The 23,544-nt window shown below is 41.8% G+C and overlaps 2 protein-coding genes across 9 annotated transcripts in view; one reads left to right on the top strand and one right to left on the bottom strand.

Moving 5' to 3' along the window:
* Positions 1 to 3,508, top strand: part of LOC138947011 (contactin-5-like) — a 96,600-nt gene extending 93,092 nt beyond the window's left edge. For all 5 annotated transcript variants that reach the window (XM_070318442.1, XM_070318441.1, XM_070318439.1 and 2 more), the window contains 2 exons: positions 2,012 to 2,189; positions 2,877 to 3,508. In XM_070318442.1, the coding sequence (XP_070174543.1) occupies positions 2,012 to 2,189; positions 2,877 to 2,992 (294 nt within the window). In that variant the 3' untranslated portion in view covers positions 2,993 to 3,508. The remainder of the gene's footprint in view (positions 1 to 2,011; positions 2,190 to 2,876) is intronic.
* A 13,050-nt stretch (positions 3,509 to 16,558) lies between these two features.
* Positions 16,559 to 23,544, bottom strand: part of LOC138947008 (PP2C-like domain-containing protein CG9801) — a 69,953-nt gene continuing 62,967 nt past the window's right edge. For all 4 annotated transcript variants that reach the window (XM_070318434.1, XM_070318433.1, XM_070318430.1 and 1 more), the window contains one exon: positions 16,559 to 21,058. Coding sequence is in view for 3 of the 4 variants with exons in the window: in XM_070318433.1 (XP_070174534.1) it covers positions 21,048 to 21,058 (11 nt within the window). In the remaining variant the exon portion in view is untranslated. The remainder of the gene's footprint in view (positions 21,059 to 23,544) is intronic.

Here is a 23,544-nt window from a genome sequence, read left to right as displayed (position 1 = left end):
TCAGTAAATGTCTAAAAGCACCGTCTTTGAAATAATCCTCGTGGTTGACAAGGACGTTAAACCTCAAAAGTTATACATCAGCAAATCCTTACTACCGGTAAATTAGTAAGTAAATGGACCTGTTTTTATTCACACAGTACGTAAACGTCAGGTCATAAACGTAAACTCAGCTGACAGAGACAAAGGCACACCGTGAGACAAAACTGCGCACTGCGTGTGTGTCGCTCGCCGCGATCGCTGGCCAGTCTCAGCATTAAGAAGATGGCGGCCGGCCGAGCCAACCAGAACGCGTTTTTCGACCTCGCTAAGAGGGCTTGTCCCTTCTGTCTAATATAAGTTCTGTGGCCCTCACTGAGCCATAAGATTTTCTTTATTTTCAAATGGTTTTTTTTCTTTCTTTTTTTCACTTTAAAAACAACATAAATTTAGGCCCCCCCTGGATCCGCCCCTGCCTTTAAGGTATATATATATGTTAAAAAAAGAAAAAAATATTTCAGATGCCAAACGTTACTTGGAAGATCAATTTTTAACTAATGCCTGCAGTTGAAAAGCAAGACTCTTTGCTTGTTCTATGGGTCGCACAAAAATATGAAAACTACTTGAGAAGAACTTGCAATAATCAAGAGGACAAAGAATCACGTCTTTCTGTGCACACAGACTGACAGTGGAAGCTGGCCAAAGATATCCAAGACTCAAAACAGGTGTTATCGAGTTCAACTAAAATATATATCTACTAAGTCAGGCAGACAAGACCGAGCAACCAAGGGAAGTAACCGCACAAAACATATATGTTTTTAATGTCAGGAATGAACCGCATTTTATAACTAAATATACCATTTACAGTGATACTTATCAAGTATTTCTTATTCCTCTCTCTCTCTCTCTCTCTCTCTCTCTCTCTCTCTCTCTCTCTCTCTCTCTCTCTCTCTCTCTCTCTCTCTCTCTCTCTCTCTCTCTCTCTCTCTCTCTCTCTCATTTGTGTGCTACTTTTCCTAGTAGAACCATGTATACCGAGAGGCATAAATTCCGCAAACTGAACTTTAAAAAATCAAAAAAAATCAACTCGGTGGTGAATGTTTTCAATGTTTGAATATTTTATTTATTGGCCATTTTAGTGTTTATAAACCTTCGCTTTATTGATTTTGAATAGAACATCATGAAATGACAATTTTTCAAAAAAAGTGACTGAGTCTAAGCGCAATGATTTCGGAAAACGTTCAGTGTTCATCACGTTCAATGCTTTGGCCAGCTCTAAGCATCCCAATCGCTTGCTGAGTCTCTCTCCTTCATCAAGTCGTGGCATGATTGCGATATCTGATACAGCCAAACAGCCAGTTGCATTTCATAGGGCCATACACTATCTTTTTTACGTTATTGTCTCCCGTTCAGCCCATGGTCTTTATTAGCACAGTGAGCTGTGGCTGGATCAGCAATACTGCAAAGCGCACGCTGACAGCATGAAACATTTGCTCCGACACTCAAGATGTCAACTACAAATTACAGGTTCAATCTGATTTTCGTTTGAGAGCAAAATCGTTCAATGCACTATTTGCAGAATTTATGCCTTTCAGTGTACAATGTCACAAAGTGTTCAAAAGTTGTAACAGAAATGGGGGCCGGGTAGCTCAGTTGGTGGGGCACTGGACTTGTGACACAGTATTCATGTCCCACCCTCGTGTCACCACAGTGGTACGTAAAAGACCTCGATCATTCTACCATATAAGTGCAGGGACTGATTACACCTAAACGCGCACACACCTGGAGAAGTGCGTCTCTTGTTGCTGCTAGCTTTCCACTAGGAGGAAGCGACACGAATTTCCCAGCAATGGGATATAAGAGCAAATTAAATGAAAATGAAAAATTAGGATTGCTTAAAATAAGCACTATGCTTGAGTGAGAAATCCTAAATGCCATATATTGTTTGTGTCATGCCACAAATTAAATAGTCTTGTTTAAACCAAAATGAAAAATCTGTTTCAAAACTGACCACTCTCTCTCCTGACCATTCCAGCTGCGGTGGTGGCCGGCCACGGAGAATATTCGGACAGCTAACGACACGGTGATAGCCGGCAAGCGGACGTGGGGAGTCATCAAGGGGGTGAAAGAAGGCACGGTGTACGCTCTCAGGGTACTCGGCTACAACGCCGGGGGAGACGGCAAGAAGTCTCCCACTGCCTACTTTACACTGGGTAAGGAAAGAAAGGAAGAAAGGAAGGAAGGAAGGGAGGGAGGGAGGAACGAAGGAAGGAAGGAAGGGAGGGAGGGAGGGAGGGAGGAACGAAGGAAGGAAGGGAGGGACTAAGGAAGGGAGAAAGGAAGAGAGGGAGGGTGGGAGGGAGGAAGGAAGGAAGGAAGGAAGGAAGGAAGGAAGGAAGGAAGGAAGGGAGGGTGGGAGAGGAAGGAAGGAAGGAAGGAAGGAAGGAAGGCCGGGAGGAAGGAAGGGAGGGTGGGAGGAAGGAAGGAAGGAGGGAAGGAGGGAGGGAAGGGAGGGAGGAAAGGGAGGGAGGAAAGGGAGGGAGGAAGGAAGAAAGACAGAAATTTCGGGAGGGAAAGGACGGTGTACGCTCTTAGAGTGCTCGGCTACAACGCTGGGGGAGACTGCAAAACGTCTCCCGCTGCCTATTTTACACTGGAAGGAATGATGTAGGAAAAACGAAGAAAGGACGGAAGGAATGTTGTAATAAAAGAAGGGACGGAGGGATAGATCTATAAATCAATCAGTGGATCGATGAATAAATCAATAATGAAATCGATCGATCATTCAATCATTCAATCAACTAATGAATGTATCAATTAATCAATAAAAAGATAAACAGATGATAAATTATGGTTTTGTGATATTTTTCAATTTATATTTCCTTTTTTTCTTTGAACAGAGGGAATGGTGGTGTATAATCCACAAACGACGGAAATTCTGGCCACCGGAAGTTACGTCAGAGCCTCCATCTGGATTCTACTTCTTGGTTGTATCTTGAGTGGGATACTGCATTGACACCATATCATATTCATTATCACCGACAGGGTGTTTTTGTTGAAAGAGTGTGACCCATATCTTATTCATGATGTGGGAAGGTCGGGTGGAAGGAAAAGGATATATAGCACAGGCAGAGGAGCATACAATTAAGACACCGAAGACAGAGGTTGCTTTAACTTATCCTTTATTTAGAGAAAAATGTAACTAAAAATAACCACTCAGGTAGCTTATCTAAATCAGAAATATTCCAAAACAGTTTAGCTAAATCTGGTAGCAACCAGAGACAATGCTATAAGTTATAATTTAGAACCAAAAACAGAACTCTATTATAAACCAAAATGTCTGGTGTAAAACCAGAAATAGTGTCACAAAAGGTGATTATTCTGGTAGCAACCAGAAATAGAAATTATGAATGTAAGACTAGAATTTTCTGGTGCAAACCAGAAAGCAGTGTAATTAAAAAGGCAAGATTCTCCTCAGTGAGCACACTTGAAACGTAAACACAAAATCTGCTGCTGACGCTGAAGTCGCGAAACACAAGTCGACCGCGCCAAACTACACAGCTTGACCGGTTCACGACAAATTTGGGCAGAGCGTCGACACGTTCACGGCAACAACACAATAGGAGCACCACACAGCTCGCTCAGTGTCACTAATTGCGTTTTCTGATCTAGCCTAATGTTCACCCTTTTAAAGACAGTGGTCACTCCGACTCCCTGTGGCGATAAGCCAATAGGGAGGCTACCCGGTCTAAGCCAATGGGGGGTGTTGTACTTAAAATTCCTGCCCAATGACAGGGATCGTTACAGATGCAGAGAGGCCTGTCTGTGTTACACACAGAATAAGGCTTATTACAAGCAGTTACAAAGCTGATACATAATACTCAAATACAAGCTAAACGGGGAAAGTTATGGGCTCCTACCGCCTAAATCTGGGATAAGATAGATTAGAAATGAATCTTGTTAAGAGTCTACTCTACGATAGTAAACACACTTCTTCGACCGGTTTACAACAATAAAGTACAGTGCACAACGACAACCAGGTATTATTTAGTCACTCATTAGGCACTGATGGTTAGAGGTTACTCTGCTGCTTCTCACCATTTTAAGTCAGGGATTTCCTAGCACAAAGGGCAATATTTAAAGGTAAACCCAATGTAACTAACACACACCCACACAAGGAATAGCTATAGAGGTCTAACGAATGACGTATCACAACGTGCGCGGTCGTCCTTGGCGGTCAAGAAAGCCGCGGGCGCCGCCGCGATCATTGCGCAGACGACACCACAGAAATAGAACTGTTCTATATGTCTTCTGGGGACGACACTTCTAGACTGCCAATATTTTTTGTGCGCATCATGTGCTTCACATAAATCGGCCGGAAACGAAGCAATTGGGAAACCTGGATAGACAGGGGAGGCAACTGGGTCGGGCAGGAGATAACACACACAAAGAGACTAGGTACGCCACTTGGCTACAATAATCACCGACATGCTTTTTTGCTGAAAGAATGTGACCCACCTCTTATTCATAATTAACGACATCCTTTTGAAAGAGTCAAATGTAACCATTGAGTATACATGTAGAGTAAATTTAACACATTACAGCAAAAATGTGCACAAAATAATCATGTTTTAAATTGTGTACAGTATTGTTTTATGAAGAATTGCTGCTGTTTGTTATGCTTACCACAAGTTAGATGTATAGTAAATCTGGAAAACAAATTACAGCGAACATTTGCTCCAAATAATCATGTTTTAAATTGTGTACAGTATTGTTTCATGACGAATAGCTGCTGTTTGTTATGATTGCCGCAAGTGAGACGAGTTAGACTAAGATAGAAGCACAGTCCTTCCTGTATAACTTACAATTTGGGGTCACCATCTTGAATCTGTTAATGCTTTTACATGGGACACTTGGACACATACCCACATTCAACAGCCTAGCTGCTTCCCGTAAAGAAATGTGACCCTCCACCACGAAATGAGTCGCATGTCACCTCGCGCGGCTCTACGCTAGGCAAAATATAAGCCCGGGGGATCACTAGTAACAGTGTGAGGGTCACCATAGTCACAGGCTTATAACTCGAAAAGTGTTCACTCTTTTCTAAAACGGTTTTCACCACTAGATAGAGAATACAAAACTCTTTCAGAAAATGTAAAAATATGAAAATCATGAAAAGGTGACATGCGACTCATTCCGTGGTGGAGGGTCACAAATGGGTTTTATCAATTAATTGACACGAATGTCTTTTGCGAAAATGCTCAATGACTTACAACAACTAAAACAAAACAAAACTCCTACTTTGACAAAAAAAGCAGCTAGGAAGTTGAATGTTTGTATGTTTCTAAGTTGGGGGGTGATCCTACCCGATAGTATTACAAGTAAAAGCCAGTATAGATCACAAATGAAGATCCGAATCGTTTGCAAAAAAGAATGGCTGCATATACCTGGTCTTGGTCTGTGCATCTAAAACTGAAGATCTCTGCAATTTGATTGCGACCGCAATTCGTAACTGAATTCCATGTTGTTACTGATGTAAGTAAATATCATTTTAGTAACAAAGCATTTACGTAGCTTTTTTTTATTTTATAATGAGACGCATATTTTGTGCACAGTTCTTACCTGTATAGATCTTCCGTGTGAGAGTGAATCCTTGCAGGCCACGAGAGAACGAAAGAAACGAACGAATGAACGAACGAAGGATAAAGGTGTAAGGGTGCGAGAGAGAGAGAGAGAGAGAGAGAGAGAGAGAGAGAGAGAGAGAGAGAGAGAGAGAGAGAGAGAGAGAGAGAGAGATAGAGTGTGTGGGTGTGTGTGCGGGTGTCTCTGTGTGTGTCCGATTGTAATGTACGAGCAGAATTTACAATAAAGTTTGCTGTATTGTGTTATTTTACCTTTTATTTTGTCGAAAGCCTGCATTTGTTTTCAGAATATCATGTATTTAGTTGTTCTTTATATTAAAACTAATCGATTTGAATATATTGTATTGCAGCATTAAAGTGTGTTTTCCTTTCATAAGTTTCTGTTTGGGAATTAATTTTTTCTTAATGTCAAACACACACACACACACACACACACACACACACTCTCTCTCTCTCTACCTCACACACACACAACACACACTCTCCCTCATACTCACACACACACAAACACACACTCTCTCTCTTTACCTCACACACACACACACACACACACACACACACACACACACACACACACAGAGTTTTGTGCATATTTTATTCTGCAGAAACAAAACCGCAAGCAGGGTTCAAACCATATAAAAACAGGTAGGAATGGTAAAATGTTCGCCAACTTAAAATCACGGAAGTTCTCAACTAAAATGACATCCTGTACAAAGCCGTCGTACAAGAAAAACTAATCAACAAATGCCTCTCCGGATTGCCGTTTGTTTGTTTGTTTGTTTGCTTAACGCCCAGCCGACCACGAAGGGCCATATCAGGGCGGTGCTGCTTTGACATATAACGTGCGCCACACACAAGGCAGAAGTCGCAGCACAGGCTTCATGTCTCACCCAGTCACATTATTCTGACACCGGACCAACCAGTCCTAGCACTAACCCCATAATGCCAGACGCCAGGCGGAGCAGCCACTAGATTGCCAATTTTAAAGTCTTGGGTATGAACGCTTTGAACTTCGGATAAGGCGCTATATAAATAAAGAGAATAATAATAAAAAATGACCCGGCCGGGGTTCGAACCCACGACCTCCCGCTCACTGGGCGGACGCCTTTATACCACTAGGCCACCGTCTTGCGGTTCCTCTCCGGATTGCCGTCCCAGCAACAAACAAACAGACAAACAAAGACATGGTGCATAACCCATAAAAATGCATATTTCAAAAATCAGTCGTAATGCTTTTATTTTTAACACACATGACACTAACATCAAAAGCTCAAACACTTTCAAAATGGACACCTTGCGCTTACAAAACATCCATACATTCCATTGTACAAATGTTCAAAGCTGAACAATAATTAAACAAAAGTTTGCAAACCGCACGCATGTGACACAAACTTCAAAAGCTCCAACACTTCAACATGGACACCAGACGTTAAAAAAAAATCCCTAACATTCCATAGTACAGATATTCAAAGCTGGAAAATAATTAAATAAATAATTGCAAAGCGCACACAACCCGTCTTGAAAATGAAATAGAAAATGCATAATTGTGACCCTCCACCACGGAATGAGTCGCATGTCACCTTTGCATGATTTTCATATTTTTACATTTTTCTAAAGAGTTTTTTATGCTCTATCCAGTGGTGAAAACCGTTTTAGAAAAGAGCAAACACTGTTTGAGTTATAAGCCTGTGATTTTTTTTTTTTTTTTTACATAGAATTACCTTCTTTAAAAGCAAAATCCAACTCACCATAGCAAGCACTCATGGTGTTGATTTTTGTTATGTGACCAAGACTAGTGTAGGGATGGTCTCATCCCTTCTTGAAGCCTGGCCAGATGAAAGACAGTCAGACGATGGCGGATTGGGCCTTTAACGTCCATAAGAACAAGTAAATAACTTAACTGAGCCTCACAAAACAAATGTATAAGTCTTGCTTCTGCGATCAAAACTGTTAAAACTGTTGTTGTTGTTGTTTTTAAATCACAAATCAAACAAAAAGTAAACAAACACAAATGTCTGCAGACGGTTTCGCTCTCATTCTAAAAAATCGGAATCAAAATAAATAGTTCTCGAAATTAAAGGAGGCAACATTAAAACTTGTTTTTTCTTTCTCATTGTGTGCTGCAAATACAGTGCTAAAACAATCAAGTGGTAACTTATTCACATTTAAGACCGTACGTACCATAGGGAAACATAAATCCTTCAAATAACCAAAACCTGTACGAAACGAAGGGAGATAATTAGCCTTTTTTTCTCGTAAACATCGCTTTATGAGTAGCATTAAAAAAAAATGTGAAAAGGCAACTTGTAGTATCTTTGGTGTTTGGTGGTTGCATCAGTCTTATGAATAAGCTGCTGACATATTTTGACAAAACTTCGCACACAACGTGATAATGACAAAACAAAATATAATTATGTTGACAGAAAAATGTCCTTTCTCTGTCGTTCACTGTCTGTCTCTCGTGGTCACGTAAACACACCGTGACACACACACACCGTGACACAGACACACACACACACACACACGCACGCTCTCTCTCTCTCTCTCTCTCTCTCTCTCTCTCTCCCTCGCTCGCTGTTACTACAAAAGAGTGAATCACGTACAAGGCCTCTTCATTCTGTACCAGACAGAATACTTGGGAATCGTTTTGTTCACCGAATCAGCTGGTAGTCCCTGGTTTACTGACAGCTCGATACCGTCGTAAAGAACAAGAAGAAAATAGACTGGCATGCAGACATATCCGATACAGAAACAGAAAGCTATTGGTGTACATGAACCTCAATATAAGACCGCTACCCCCACCACTAATTTTAAGACTCCCTCCCTTTAAAGACCTAGGCCTGTTTTCTCAGAATTTCTGTTCATAACCTTTATGAATATTTCATTTCATTTCATTTCTTATCATTTTAAGATCCCTCCTTTTTAAGACCTGATTTTCTCAGATTTTCGAGGTCCCAAAAGGGGGTTTCCGCTGTATTCTGATCTTGTCCTATATCCAAACAGCTTGACATTAAAACTGCGCTATACCCGACTGCCTTTCAGGTGCGTTCAGCTGTGCCGAACTCGGCAAACAGATTCAAGAACATGTATCACATAACATCTATCTCACAGGGCGAAACACACAACAAAACATCAGCCAAAAAAAGCAGCACAAACTGAATTCACAGCAGTGGGCAGACAATAAACATCGTACGCATGTTTTTCATTACAATTTGTCAAAACCTTGACCTTGTTCGTATGTTTACAAGTAGTGCAATTCCATATGAACAGAATTTCACATGTTTGTAAACTTTGCTGTACTTTTGGAATAAGCCGCTACATCACAAATCTTGGAAAGAACGGGTACAAATTGTATTCAAGTATTTCGTCTGGTAAATGTCACCAAAGCCACCCTCCAGCAAACGTATCCAGTATTCTTGACATAATTTATCTTAAAGATTCGGACATCTTTTTTCATTCTCTTTTTCTTCTTCGTTCTCTGTATTTCTACATTTTCAGTCGCGTTTCCTTATTCTTCGGCTAAATGTGACCCTCCACCACGAAATGAGTCGCATGTCACCTCGCGCGGTTCTGCGCTAGGCTTAATATAAGTCCGGGGAGTGTCTGGTAACAGTGCGAGGGTCACCTTAGTCACAGACTTATAACTCAAACAACTCAAGTTTACGCTCTTTTCTAAAACGGTTTTCACCACTGGATAGAGCATAAAAAACTCTTCAGGAAAATGTAAAAATATGAAAATCATGCAAAGGTGACATGCGACTCATTCCGTGGTGGAGGGTCACAAATTAACACTCTGCACTCCAGTAGCAATTTCAAAAATGCAATTTTGCCCGTCGGTTCCTCTTTCTCTTTTGAGGTCAACACAATTGCAGAAACCATTTGGAGATCCCATTTTTTATCGAAACTTGTGAGATATCTCGAAAAAAACGGAATGGCGCATACACAAAAAAGCAAGATGCCAGCAAAAGAGCGCACACTCCTTACTCTTCATTTATTTCTCCTCTATCCTAACTTAAACCACCACCCCCTCCCACCATCTCCCCCTCCACCCCCCGACTTCCCTTGTTCGCCTCAAAGCTCCCCTTCCCCAAAACATTGTCTTTGCTCAAAGGCACATCCAGTCCATTTCAAACAATTCGGCTACCTATTCTATATCTGCTCCAGCTTTAACATGGGATAAAGCATGCATCCACTTGGTCACATAGCAAACATCAACATCCTGACTGTGTCGTGTGCACAGTTGGATTTTGTATGAATTAATTTCGTTTTACATGGGAAGGGCTGTGCTTTTTTAGAGTATTGCTCGATGGATTTGCTAAGCCTGTTCTGATTTATTTCCATTTTCAAACGTGAGTATTCAAATCCAGCTTGGGGGCACTTGAAGATTCGTTCCTTCTCATGTAAACCATCATGTAAACCATCATGTAAGCCATCTCAGATCTGTCCAGCTGTTTACATAGGATGTCGACCCCACTTGGACGCATACTGAAAATCAACAGTTCGACTGGTTTTTTTATGGAGCGTGGCCAATTTTTGGCTCACGTAAGTGTAGCCTATGCGATGGTAAACTCTGTCTGTCTGTGCGTGCGTGCGTGCGTGCGTGCGTGCGTATGTATGTATGTGTGTATGTCTGTGGTAGAAACTTTAACATTTTTGGCTAAACACCGAAATACTCATTTCACGTGGTTAATTTTCAAGCACCATCTTCAAATTATTGAAGCAATGATCAACATTGTGTCGGCATGTGTGTAGTTAAAGCGTGTATCCAAAGAAAACGGGTGGTGGGGGGTTTTGAAGGGGTACAAGCAGTTGACTGGTTTGTGTCGTGTTTGGCATGCAGACGGCAGGTCAGGTGTCAAGATCAGGTCAGGGGTCGCGCGAAGGATTGTGGTCCAGTTCTCACCTCGCCGATTCGCCGGGGAAGACGATTTCATGTTGTTCGGTTTCTAAGCTCCAGAAAAGTAAATAAAGAAGATACCAAAGGGAGATTTCCTACAATTTGATCTGCACAGCGTGTTTCCAATGTCCACGCGAGGAAGAGCTGTCGAAAGCGCGGCAGTCAGTGTCGATCTTGCAGCCGTATCCCGGTAAGTTCAGAGACAGATCTAGTGTCTCCCACTCTCATAACGTGTCACCTACTGTTAATCCGTTTTGTTTTAATTTCTTTTTATTTCAGCAGACACGGATGTCAAACATTGTAGTTTCTTTGGCAGTCACCTCTAGTGAAATGAGTTGATCTAAAGTGCCTGTAATGTTTGGATGTCTTTGCTCGTGGTTCGATTTATGTGAATTTCAAGACTTGCAGTAGAGTCTCAAGTTAAGTTTACTCTGCCCGAAAAAAACTGTCCACCATTTACTTGAACATGCAGATATAAGGAAACAGAATGAATCTGTTCTCAAAGTCAAAATGATCACGATTTTTTCCTCAGATTCAAAACATGCACTGTCATGGTTTTGTCTGTACAATTTAGTAAGTCTTAAGTACTTTGCAACAACTTCCTTGAACGTGAAAGACAGTTTTTGAATGCTAGATCTGTATCGCGTTTCATTCCAGACTCGATCCTCTCTTTGATTGTAGATCTACTGTTTGCTGTTTACGCACTATCATATGATTCGCTATGTAACGTTTGGTAAGCTTACCTTGCAACAGCTTTCTTGTCTTTGTTGGCATTTCTGGCTGTGTTGACCGTCAGAATTATTTTAAGAACCAGGCTGCTGCAGTCGACATGTTTCGCATATTGTAGGGTCACCATGCTGCATAGGTAAAGTGGCTTGTATTTATAACCTGACTATTCTGTGTGTGTTACGGAGTGAGTGAGTTTGTGTTATGTTACTGTTTGTTGATTTCTTACGGGAGCCTTGAAGGCTTCGCCTCTTGTTCTTAGTGAATTAATTTTGCTGGCGACACCATTTTCAATCTGCGAAATAAATGCAGAAAAAATGTATTGTTTCAATAGACCTCCGACAAAGACATACTGTCTGAGAAGTGTAATAGTTAGACGTAGGTACTAGGTGCGTTTGTGTGTGTGTGGGGGGGGGGATGTGGGTCATGGAGATGTACATCCAAAAGCTTCAGACAGAAATTGTTAACGTCTACCAAAAAGCGGGTCTGGGATAAGAAGTCACCAGTGTTAGCTTGGCATGGGTGTGGAGGGGGTACAAGGGGGGGTTGACAGAGGGGGGGGGGGGGGGGGTCGGTGAGAGGGTTGCGGACTGGAATAACTCAGCTGCTTCATCGATCACTCTCGCCGATTGAATGGCCCCCGTGCCCCGATTCAAACTGCCTTTGACGTCACATCCGCCAGGAAAGAGGCCAGGCGGTGCCCGGCTGTAAACTGGTACATGTGTACCAGGAACTGCGCAGCCTTCGGTGCGGTGGCTTAATGGGCGAAATCTACCATTTTGTGGAAGACAATTTGACACCCTGGTCCAGATAGAGCCCTGAACTGCCAAAACTGATAGACTGGCGTACATATGCTCATTCTGATGTGTTGATTAGTACCGTTAGGCGGTTGGAGAAGGCCACTACACTATATAACATACATTGCATGCGAGTGGCGAAGCAACACAGTTTATTTAAAACAAGGCGTTTTTCAACATAGAAATTCTTGAGGAGCAGAATCTCAGTGTCGTTTTGGGACAAGGAAAGATGACGAGATCGCACAGAGAACCAACATGGCCTGTTAAACATTACCTGTGTCTGTTGCTTCTTAAACAACGCTGCATTACTTTTTTCACCTAATAGCAGTTAGACACCACACATGACATAAAGTGTGTGGCGTAGCCTACTTTTCCTATCAGCACCCATAAAGAAGAGAGAAAACAAGAAAAACCTACAGAGCAAAAACCTATCAAATTAAAAATAAAATAAAAACATAAAATCATTTTTCAAACTTTTCTTGTCAGAAATATTACACAATTTCGGGTTTTCTGTATATTTTTCTTTGGCCACATTAGAAACTAGATCTCTCCAAAAAATAATTCGAGCAGGTAACGTCACCACATGGCAGGAGACATAAAAATGTTGAAAGAAAAAGAAATAAGAGAGAACCACATGGCCTCGTCCCATCCAGCCACCTGTGTCTATCGCTTCATAAACAACGATGCATCCCTTTTTTTTCCAACAGTACCTAGACAGAGCTCATAACAAAAGAGTAATCTGGCCTACTTTTCTCTATCGGAAGCCTACATCATGTTTTTGGATTTCATTTGGAAATTGTGTGTGCAAGTGTCAGATTTGTTTTTATTTCCGCAATTTTTTGCTGCATACACGTTTACTTCAAGAAGGTGATATATAGTAATACTTTTGTCCAGACTGTGAAAAGTTGTCCTTGTTTTCTCTTGCTTCTTCTTTTTTTTTTTAGATAAGAAGAATTAATGAGATCACGTGGTGTTTTACTTTTGGTGATTAGAGAGAGAAATAAGATACGAAAAATGTTTCTTTTCGAGGGAAAGAGTCGAGAGAGAGAGAGAGAGAGAGAGAGAGAGAGAGACAGAGACAGAGACAGAGACAGAGACAGAGACAGAGAGAGAGGGGGGGGGGCGAGAGGGAGATTGTGTGAATGTGTATGAGTGCGTTCGTACGCGCGTGCATATGTGCGTGCTTGCCTGTTTGTCTGTCTATCAATCATGTATGTCTCCACTTTTGCTTTCCTCTGGGCTCTGCCCAGCTCACATCCACTCTACTGGTTGCACTTTTGAAGGAAAACAAATACAGAAAATGTTAGCCTGCACTCAAGTCCTCTAACCCCCCCCCCCCCCCCCCAAAAAAAAAATGAAAAGAAATAAAAAAAACTTTTTTTAATTTTATTTATGACCTTTCTAACCTCTGAGGTCCCCTCTCCTGCTCCTATATTCAATCTTCGGGCCCACTGACAATGCAAGAGTCGCTGAGACAAAAATGGAAGGAGAAAACCATTGATTTGCTTGGCACAGACCAGGGGACCTTTACAACTGGCACGCGTACCCCTTCTCACACACAAAATCAGGAGAACGATTCTATATAGCTTTTTGTTACCGTTATTTTTCTTTTGCTTTTTTGAGACTCTGATTAGAGATCTGTGCTTCCAGTCACGATAGATGCAGGAAAGCAAAGAGGGGATGGGGAAAGGGGAGAGATGGGGAGTATGGGGGGGGGTGGGGGGGTGAAAAAAGGTCGGAACGAGGTTCAGGGTTACGGGTCTTTCGACCATCTTGTAAATCTTGTAAAACTCTTCAGGCCTTTCACATGAGACAAGATCAACCCTCTACTTGGTCACTTACCAAAACCGAGCAGCCTGGATCTGTGCACGGTGGAATTTGTTTTTGATGAATTTTGTTGGTATAATTTTAAGAGATTCATGCATCAAGAAATACCGACACACAACAGCAAGCAGTCAGGGTGTTGGGTTTTGGTATGTGTCCAAGGGGAGGGATTGTCTTATAACAAGTCAAAGCAGGGGAACGATTGTATCTATAACATAAATCTCACTGACGAATTCAACTCCAATTTTTTTTTTCAATCTGCACATGAAACAGAGAGGTTGGTTTTGCTTTGTGAGTTTGTTTACCTGTTTCCAAAATTGTAGAGCAAGGCGTAATATTTTGAAATTGAAAATGTGAAAAAGTTCAAACATTCTCAACCTAGGCTACTTGAATCTCTCCACCTTCTTTGGCGGTTTCGTTTAAAGTCGCTGGTTGCTTGGAATGCATTGCACACACGTTGAATATATATATTATGAGACAAGATCACTTCCATGGCGTGTCAAAACAAAATTCTCACGCTTCCGCGTTCATGACTAGAATCAAATTCAGCAATTGTACAACGGATAATTTGATACGCCCGCGGGTTTGGCTTCGGAGGGGCTGAAAATGAAATGAAGGTTGTTTGTGGTCAACTCATGTTCCACTTTACCCCCCTCCCCCCTCCATCGCCCTCTCCCCTAGACACGAACGCACGCACAGTCAGACAGACACACATTCTATATCTGTATCCCTTCCGCCCCTTGTCCTTGCTTCTCCGTCTCTCCCTACCTCTCTCTCTGTCTGCCTCACACACTCTCTCTCTCTCTTCTCGATCTCTCTTCTCTCTCTGATTGCCTCACACTCTCTCTCTCTCTCTCTCTCTCTCTCTCTCTGATTGCCTTACACACACTCTCTCTCTCTCTTCTCTCTCTGTCTGCCTCACACTCTCTCTCTCTCTCTTTCTCTCTCTTCTCTCTCTGATTGCCTTACACACACTCTCTCTCTCTCTTCTCTTTCTGTCTGCCTCACACACTCTCTCACTCTCTTTTCTCTCTGTGATTGCCTTACACTCTCTCTCTCTCTCTCTCTCTCTCTCTCTCTCTCTCTCTGTCTGCCTCACACACTCTCTCTCTCTCTCTCTCTCTCTCTCTTCTCTCTCTGTCTGCCTCTCTCTCTCTCTCTCTCTCTCTCTCTCTCTCTCTCTCTCTTCTCGATCTCTCTGATGGCCTTACACATTCTATCTCTCCCTTCTCTCTTTCACTCTCTCGCTCTCTCTGTTTATCTGTCCCTCTCTCTGTCTCTCCCTACCTGTCTCTGTATCTCTGTTTGCTTCACACATTCTCTTTCTCTTCTCTCTCTACCTCTCTCTCTCTCTCTCTCTCTCTCTCTCTCTCTCTCTCTCTCTCTCTACCTCTCGCTCTCTCTACCTCTCTCTCGCTCTCTCTCTACCTCTCTCTCTCTCTACCTCTCTCTCTACCTCTCTCTCTCTCTCTCTATTTGCCTGTCCCTCTCTCTGTTTCTCGCTTTCTCTTCTCGCCCGTTTTTCCATTACCTTCTATATTCTAGGTCAAGTATATTTACTCTCTCTGTCTCTCGCTTTCTCTTCCCGCCCCTCATTGTAATACCTTCTATATTCTATATTCATACATGTATCCCCCAAAGGAAAAAAGTCTAGTGTATCTACTGCACTTCCAATGCAGTCAAGGTTGTTCATGAGACCTGTCCCATATTTACAGCTACTTGTCATTTCTTCACGGTCCGCCAGTCAACTTCAAGGTGTTGATTCACACACCTTTCAATATGCAAATGTGTAGCTACTGTCAAGCATAAATAGCTGAAGGGAAAGATGATAGTATTATGTATTGAAATAAGCCTGAATGCGTGTCCTGAATTTCAGCTTGTTTAACTTGAAGAATGACGAGAAAGCCTGCCGTAAGGTATGACGACATGTGTTTCTACAAATACTCAGAAAGAAGCTATGTCAAACGGGGGAGGTGGTGGGGGTCGGCATAACACTTTGTTTAGAGAGAGAGAGAGAGAGAGAGAGAGAGAGAGAGAGGGAGAGGGAGAGGGAGAGAGATTGGAAGGAAGAGAGAGGTGGAGAGGGAAAGACAGAGATATTGAGAGTGCATGGGAGAGATAGAGAGAGGGGGGATGGAAAAAGACAGAGACAGAGACAGACATGCAGACATACACACACAGGGCCGGACCCAGGGGGGGGAGGGGGGGTTCCAGGGGTTCCGGAACCCCACCCCTGGAAAAAAGCATGTACCTTGCTTTGACTTTTACTAGTTTTAGCACCAAAACAATGCTGCTCTTAACCCTCAAAACAAGGCCCAGAATGCACCAGATTGCACAGATTTTAACCGTTTTTCAAACATTTTCCGGGGGAGCATGCCCCCGGACCCCCCTAGTTCGCGCGCCTGCTTCGCCACTTCGCTGATTTGCCCCCCCAAAAAAGGAGGAACCCCCCCCCCCCCCCCCTTACAACTCATTTGGTCCGGCCCTGACACACACAAACAGTGGTAGAGAGAGAGTGAGAGAGAGAGTGAGAGAGAGAGAGTGAGAGAGAGAGAGAGAGAGACAGACAGACAGACGGACAGACGGACATGCAGACATACACACACACACAGTGGTAGAGAGTCAACATTACTTTCTAAACGTCCATGCTGTTATCATAAAAACCAAACCACCGTTTATCAAGCACCGATATGAGCTCTATTTTGAACAATGATTTATTACATCTTTGTCATTTTCAACATATACAAACAAAAATAATAAAAGCAGTTATTGGGGTGATAGTGTGATGCTTTAAAAAAAAAAACTCGTCAAACTTCACATCTCAGCTTGGAACTACCACCAACCTTCACGTTTACATTGCAAAATGCAAGCATCACAACCATAATTATTGGAACACACAAATATAACAATGTATGTACCGATTCCCCTTCTTTCTACAGGAAAAGTACGACTTCGTGGAGAAATATAAATCTATCATCCTTTGACGAATTAAAACACACACACACACACACACACACACACACACACACACACACACACACACAAACACACACACACACACACACACACACACACACACACACACACACACACACACACAAGAGGAGTTGAGTTATGAAACTTTTTTAACACATAAAAAAAAATTAACACAATCTATTGTAACGTATCAAATGTTAAATATATTAATCTTTCTTGTTGATGTCTTTGGGGGTTTGGTGACTTTTTTCTCTCTCTTGATTTCAGAACATTAGCAATCTATCTGATTTAGATTTCTTCCTCTGACAAAACAAAAGTGTAGGCTACATCAGATGATCAGAGACAGCAAAAAGGACAAAATTACAAATATACAGGAAAGTTTCTTGACGCACCTTCAGTCGACATACACTTGTAACAACAGTCACACAATACACAAACAAACAGATCGTCTTCTTCTTCTTCTGCGTTCGTGGGCTGAAACTCCCATGTACACTCTTGTTTTTTGCACGAGTGGAATTTTACGTGTATGACCGTTTTTTACCCCGCCATTTAGGCAGCCATACGCCGTTATTCGGAGGAAGCATGCTGGGTATTTTCGTGTTTCTATAACCCACCGAACTCTGACATGGATTACAGGATCTTTTTCGTGCGCACTTCATCTTGTGCTTGCGTGTACACACGGGGGTGTGCGGACACCGAGGAGAGTCTGCACACAAATTTGACTCTGAGAAATAAATCTTTCGCCGAACGTGGGGACGAACTCACGCTGACAGCGGCCAACTGGATACAAATCCAGCGCGCTACCGACTGAGCTACATCCCCGCCCTAAACAGATGGTCAATACCAAAGAAGAAACAAAATTGGGATTTGAATCAAAGACGGGAAATGCACTCAACCTAGATCCTTCTCTTCGGGGGAAATATAAATATACGGATACACGTCACTCGAAGTAGTTTCAGTCCAAAACACTTAAGTAACAATAATGACATATTAAATATACAAATCAAATATCATTATTAGAATAAAGACGCCTTGGGATCTGAATAAAAGACAGGAAATGCATTCAGTCTGGGTCTTCCTACTAAGAGAGAAACTACAAAATATGCATTACAGTTACTCGACGAAGCTTCAGCCTAAGACACACGGTTAACAACAGTACAGATACAAACCGATCGTCATAATTAAACATAACACATCACAAGTTCAGTTAACAAGTCACTGGCACATAAACCGAATGTTGCAACAAGAACATATATACACTTGCGAATTTACAATTATGAAGATATATACACAATCCTTCACTGTCCAGGTCAAAGGCAAAGAATAACTTCTATCACACGAATCACTCATTACTATAAAAGTACACACTTAATAACGGAATACGTTTGAGTTTTGAGATTAATATCAATAACATGTTAAGAACAGATACCTACACGTAGTATCGTTTTAATACTGCTCAAAGAAATAGACCAAACACGCGGGTCTCAAAATCATCAACAGAAGACCACTTTTGTTGAAAACAAACAAACAAAACAGACAAACAAACAAAGAAAGCAACAAGACAATCAGACGGTCAAACACACAGGTAGACAGACAAGCAAGCAAAAAAAAATAATCAAACAAACAAACAAACAAACAAGAAAGACCAACCGACAAACAAGCAGAAGCTCTTCTTACAAACAGTGCAACCATTTGTGCCACGAGAAAAATGGTGCGAGTGGCTTTCTAAAGGGGTATTTTACGGAATGGGAACAGATGGTAGAAGTCTCAGGTCTAAAAGCTAGAATACACTGGGATTTACACACATAAATATGGAGGTGTCGAAAGGGAAAGGAATGGATACAGGGTTGAGGACATTTGAGAGATTTGAATGTGAATCATTGAATATACTCAACTTCAATCCAACACGAACAGGTTCGCTGCCATCACACTATTACCTATCTGCTACAAAATGCAGTGCAAATACATGACACTTTTGGTTGGAACGTGATAGACACAGCTTTTTCTGATAATTTTAATCGTTCAGATTCAAAACTGGAGTAATAAAAGAACTTCTTCAGCTCTGAATGAAGGCAAAATTTGGCAAAATCGGTCTGATCATTCAAGTTCGACGATAATGTTCTCTTTGTGCTACAGATGCAGAAAGGTCTAACAAATATATAGACAAAATGGCTGACAGGCAGAACAAAAACATCTTATTTTGAGGACAATGTCACTCAAATTATTCGTCCAAACACGCGCAAGTGGATAAAAGCAACACAACGCAACACACACACACACACACAAACTCACACATACACACACACTCACACATACACACACACACTCTCTCTCTCTCTCTCTCTCTCTCTCTCTCTCTCTCTCTCTCTCTCTCTCTCTATCTTCCTTTTTCCTCCATCCGTTCAATTTCAAAGCCAATGCAAGTTAAGAGCTACACCGCCAAAATACCCTATAGAAAACGGACTATGGACCTACAGTCTTTGAAGCCACATTACCCTTCACTACACAAACACACAGAGAAAAATAAATGGGGAAAAACACAGATCAAGCGATGTATTTAGAACTTTAAATAGTACCTCGTCAAGTTATGTAACACTCATCAATGGTGTTATGTTTGATATATCATGATTCAGCCAGATATCTTGGGCAATAAAACGAATGTTTTTGTATTAAACAGAGTAACACGAAGTGGCAGGAACGAACAAAGTGGAGGTACCGGAAACCCTAGAAGCTATAAACTATCATCGAAAACGAAGCTCATATAATTATTTCCTCAAGGAAACAGCGCGCATACCCTCAGAAATGAAAACTTAAAATTTGCAGACACACACAATGATATTGAATATTAGCTCAGATAATTATTTCCTCGAGAAACAGCGCGGAAACTCTCAGACATGAAAGCTTAAAATGTGCTGACACACACAGTGATATTGAATATTAGCTCAGATAATTATTTGCTCAAGGAAACAGCGGGCAACCTCTCAGACATGAAAACTTGACATTTGCAGACACACACAATGATATTAAATATTATTTCTTCACGGGTGTATTCAACTGTTAAGGCTCGGTTTTACCAGCGAACATCAGTGATGCAAACACATGAAGAAGCTGCACAGCTGTGATTGGAAATACTGGCACATCATGCACTTTGATTAGCTCATGGATACATCATAGTCACTCCTGTGTGGTGCGCTTTTGATTTCCGCTTGTTTTGGCTGACAGTGGTGGACATACTCACGGGGGATAACCGGCTAAACACAGGTAAGCTGGTGAACGCTGGTAAACACTCGATTCGGCCTGCATTTTCCCGTTTTATATCAAAGTAGTTGATGTTTATCACAATGTCGGCTGAATACGAGCTTTTTTGCTAAGAAACAAGTACATTTTTACCGTTGAAACCCACCGAGCAGCCATTTCTAGGGCTTCGTCACCGCGATTTCTGGTTTTAACATTTAAATACGGGAAAACACTACTCCTTCTTCAACATATTAAGCATTTTGAAACAAAGTTAGTCATCGCAGAAGCAGTAGCTCACCTTTAATTCAGACAGAAACCAGCAACTTTGTGGTAAAACGGAAAAATGCAGGCCGAATTGAGTGTTTAGCAGCGTTCACCAGCTTACCAGTGTTTAGCCGGTTATCCCTCGTGATACTGAACTACCAAGAAGAAGCTATTTAATTAGCGTATAAATGGCGTATTAATTAGTAAGTTGGTAAGTACTAGTTGATCAAGAGGGTAGTTCTACAGCTTTCACATTTTCACACGGTTTGCACGAGCACAAGCAACCAATCACAGCTCGAATTGCACGTCATTTCAAAAAGATCTTATACGTGATCACGCGGAGTCAGAGAGACACAACAATACATCATCTTGAGAAGATTTTACGTCATCACAAAACACGTCATTTCGGACAGATCTTGCGTCGTCACATGGAGTCAGAGAGACACAAAAAGACGTCATTTCGACCAGATCTTACGTCATTACACTGAGTCCGAGAGACATCAAAAGACGTCATTTCAAACAGATATTACGTCATCACACGGAGTCGGAGAGACACAAAACACACCACATTTCAAACAGATATTACGTCATCACACGGAGTCGGAGAGACACACACGTCAAATTTCTTCGATCGATAATGAATAACGTACAAAGTTGTTGAGATTCAGTATGGTTCGTCATCCTCAGCAAAAGTGTGTCGCTCTTTCCTCAGTTGGAATCTGCAACAGAAATCCAACAACAACCACAATCAGTAATGGAAATACTTGAAAGACTATCAATTCATTTATTGATTAATCACAGAGTACAGCGTACATGTTTCTACAACGGGTGCTTAATTGCAGAGTGTAATATGCATGCACCCAAAGAACTAAGACTAATGATAACTATCGAAAGGAAAACAAATCAGTGTACCAACAAGTCACTGACATCGACATTTGACATAAAAATACCAACTGCATTGTTATAACACCCCAATCAATCCTTTTTCACAATAATTCAAATATATATATAACGAAACGCCTACCATGCGCACATACTGTATAAAACAAGTTGCGTAAGGCGAAAATACAACATTTAGTCAAGCTGTCGAACTCACAGAATGAAACTGAACGCAATGCAATTTTTCAGCAAGACCGTATACTCGTAGCATCGTCAGTCCACCGCTCGTGGCAAAGGCAGTGAAATTGACAAGAAGAGCGGGGTAGTAGTTGCGCTGAGAAGGATAGCACGCTTTTCTGTACCTCTCTTCGTTTTAACTTTCTGAGCGTGTTTTTAATCCAAACATATCATATCTATATGTTTTTGGAATCAGGAACCGACAAGGAATAAGATGAAAGTGTTTTTAAATTTTATTTATTTATTAAGGAGATTTCTATAGCGCATAACTAAAAGCACTATGCGCTTCGAAAATTTAATTTTGATCATAATTTTTATATTTTTAATTTTCAGAGCTTGTTTTTAATCCAAATATAACATATTTATATGTTTTTGGAATCAGAAAATGATGAAAAATAAGATGAACGTAAATTTGGATCGTTTTATAAAACAATTATTTTTTTTACAATTTTCAGATTTTTAATGACCAAAGTCATTAATTAATTTTTAAGCCACCAAGCTGAAATGCAATACCGAAGTCCGGCCTTTGTCGAAGATTGCTTGGCCAAAATTTCAATCAATTTGATTGAAAAATGAGGGTGTGACAGTGCCGCCTCAACTTTTTCTATCTGTCCGTGTCTGTGTGTCTATCTGTCAGTGTCTGCGGCTGTGTGTATGTGTATGTATGTGTGTGTGCGTCAGTCAGTGTGTGTGTGTGTGCGTGCTATGTGCCTGCGTGTGTGCAAACGTGTGTGTGCGTGCGTGCGTTAGTGTGTGTGTATGCGTGCGTACGTGCAAACGTGTGTGTGTGTGTGTGTGTGCGTACGTGCGTGCGTGTGTGTGTCTGCGGCTGGGTGTGTGTCACTGGTGCATGTCTGTCTGTTCCTGTAAATGTGTGTCAGTTTGCACGCGCACATACGCACGAACGGCTATGACTCAACAAGCAAGTGGACAATTGAAAGCGAATTGTCCTCCCCCCCCCCCCCCCCCCCCCCCCCCCTTCTTCCTCCCTCCCTCCCTCCTCGGTATAACTTCCCCGTCAAGTTTCGTAAAATTGCCAATGATTTGCCGACGGGCTAACCAAAAAAAGCACGGAATGGGTTTGGCCCCGAGCTAGCCTAGACTAACTGCATTTTGTCAGCAACTCGACTTCCCAATCCACAAAAAAAGACGATTCGATTTTCTTCCAGCGCCGCTAGCTAGTCTGTTGAGTTTGCTCTGCTAGATAAATAAGTGGATATTATTTTAGTTCTGTGTGACTTTGGGGTCCTGATCGTTACTACATTCTGAAGAAGCTGGCTTTCAGTCTATACGAAGTAGCCGCTGAAATATCTTGCATTCGATAGCAGCACATGTGTGTGTGTGTGTGTGTGTGTGTGTGTGTTTGGGGGGGTAGGGGAAGAGGGTGGGGTGCTGTGTGTGTGCGTGTAAGGACAGGGCGAAAGGGGGAGGGTGTGTGTGTGTGTGTGTGGGGGGGGGGGGGGGGATGCGGAAGTTTGAACACCCAAAAAATGTGTGAATAGACTGAGGTGGAATTTCCGACAACGATGAATAGTTTGGCAATGTTGCGATGTTTGCATTTGACTGTTTCCGCTCCGTAACTAAATTTGATTGTTTGGAATTTCCTTATTTGTATATCAGCTATCAGTGTGTTCTTTATTCTAAAATGCACCTTTCCTTCGTTTCAGGGCATTTCTAGAGAGGTATTGTTGATGTTTAGTTTCTTTGAACTGCATACATAAGAAAACACACCGATTAACACGCAGACACCGAACTTGCAAGCAAGCACGTGCACACAGACACGTATGCATGGAGGTACACGTATGCACGCTCGCACTGACCCGACCAGGCACACACACACACACTTCCATTTGTTTTTGCTTTACGAAGGAAAAAAAGGAAGCTTGTCGACAACGAATGTGTGGGTTTCATGTAAATCATTCTCTGCTCTATCGGGGAGGCTGACTGATAACAGGGGCTTTCAGAAACCAGATTTGAGTGTCTGCACACTATCTGGTGTTGATGTGATCATGTTTCGCTTTCCAAATGCAGCTAGCAGTTTAGCATGTTATGTGTATTGGCTAACAGAAGTTGGAGTGATACGGAAAAT

Source organism: Littorina saxatilis, linkage group LG14 (genome assembly GCF_037325665.1).
Source record: "Littorina saxatilis isolate snail1 linkage group LG14, US_GU_Lsax_2.0, whole genome shotgun sequence".
NCBI lineage: Eukaryota > Metazoa > Mollusca > Gastropoda > Littorinimorpha > Littorinidae > Littorina > Littorina saxatilis.
Note: the sequence above shows the minus strand (reverse complement) of the source record. Positions and strands in the feature narration are given on the sequence as shown.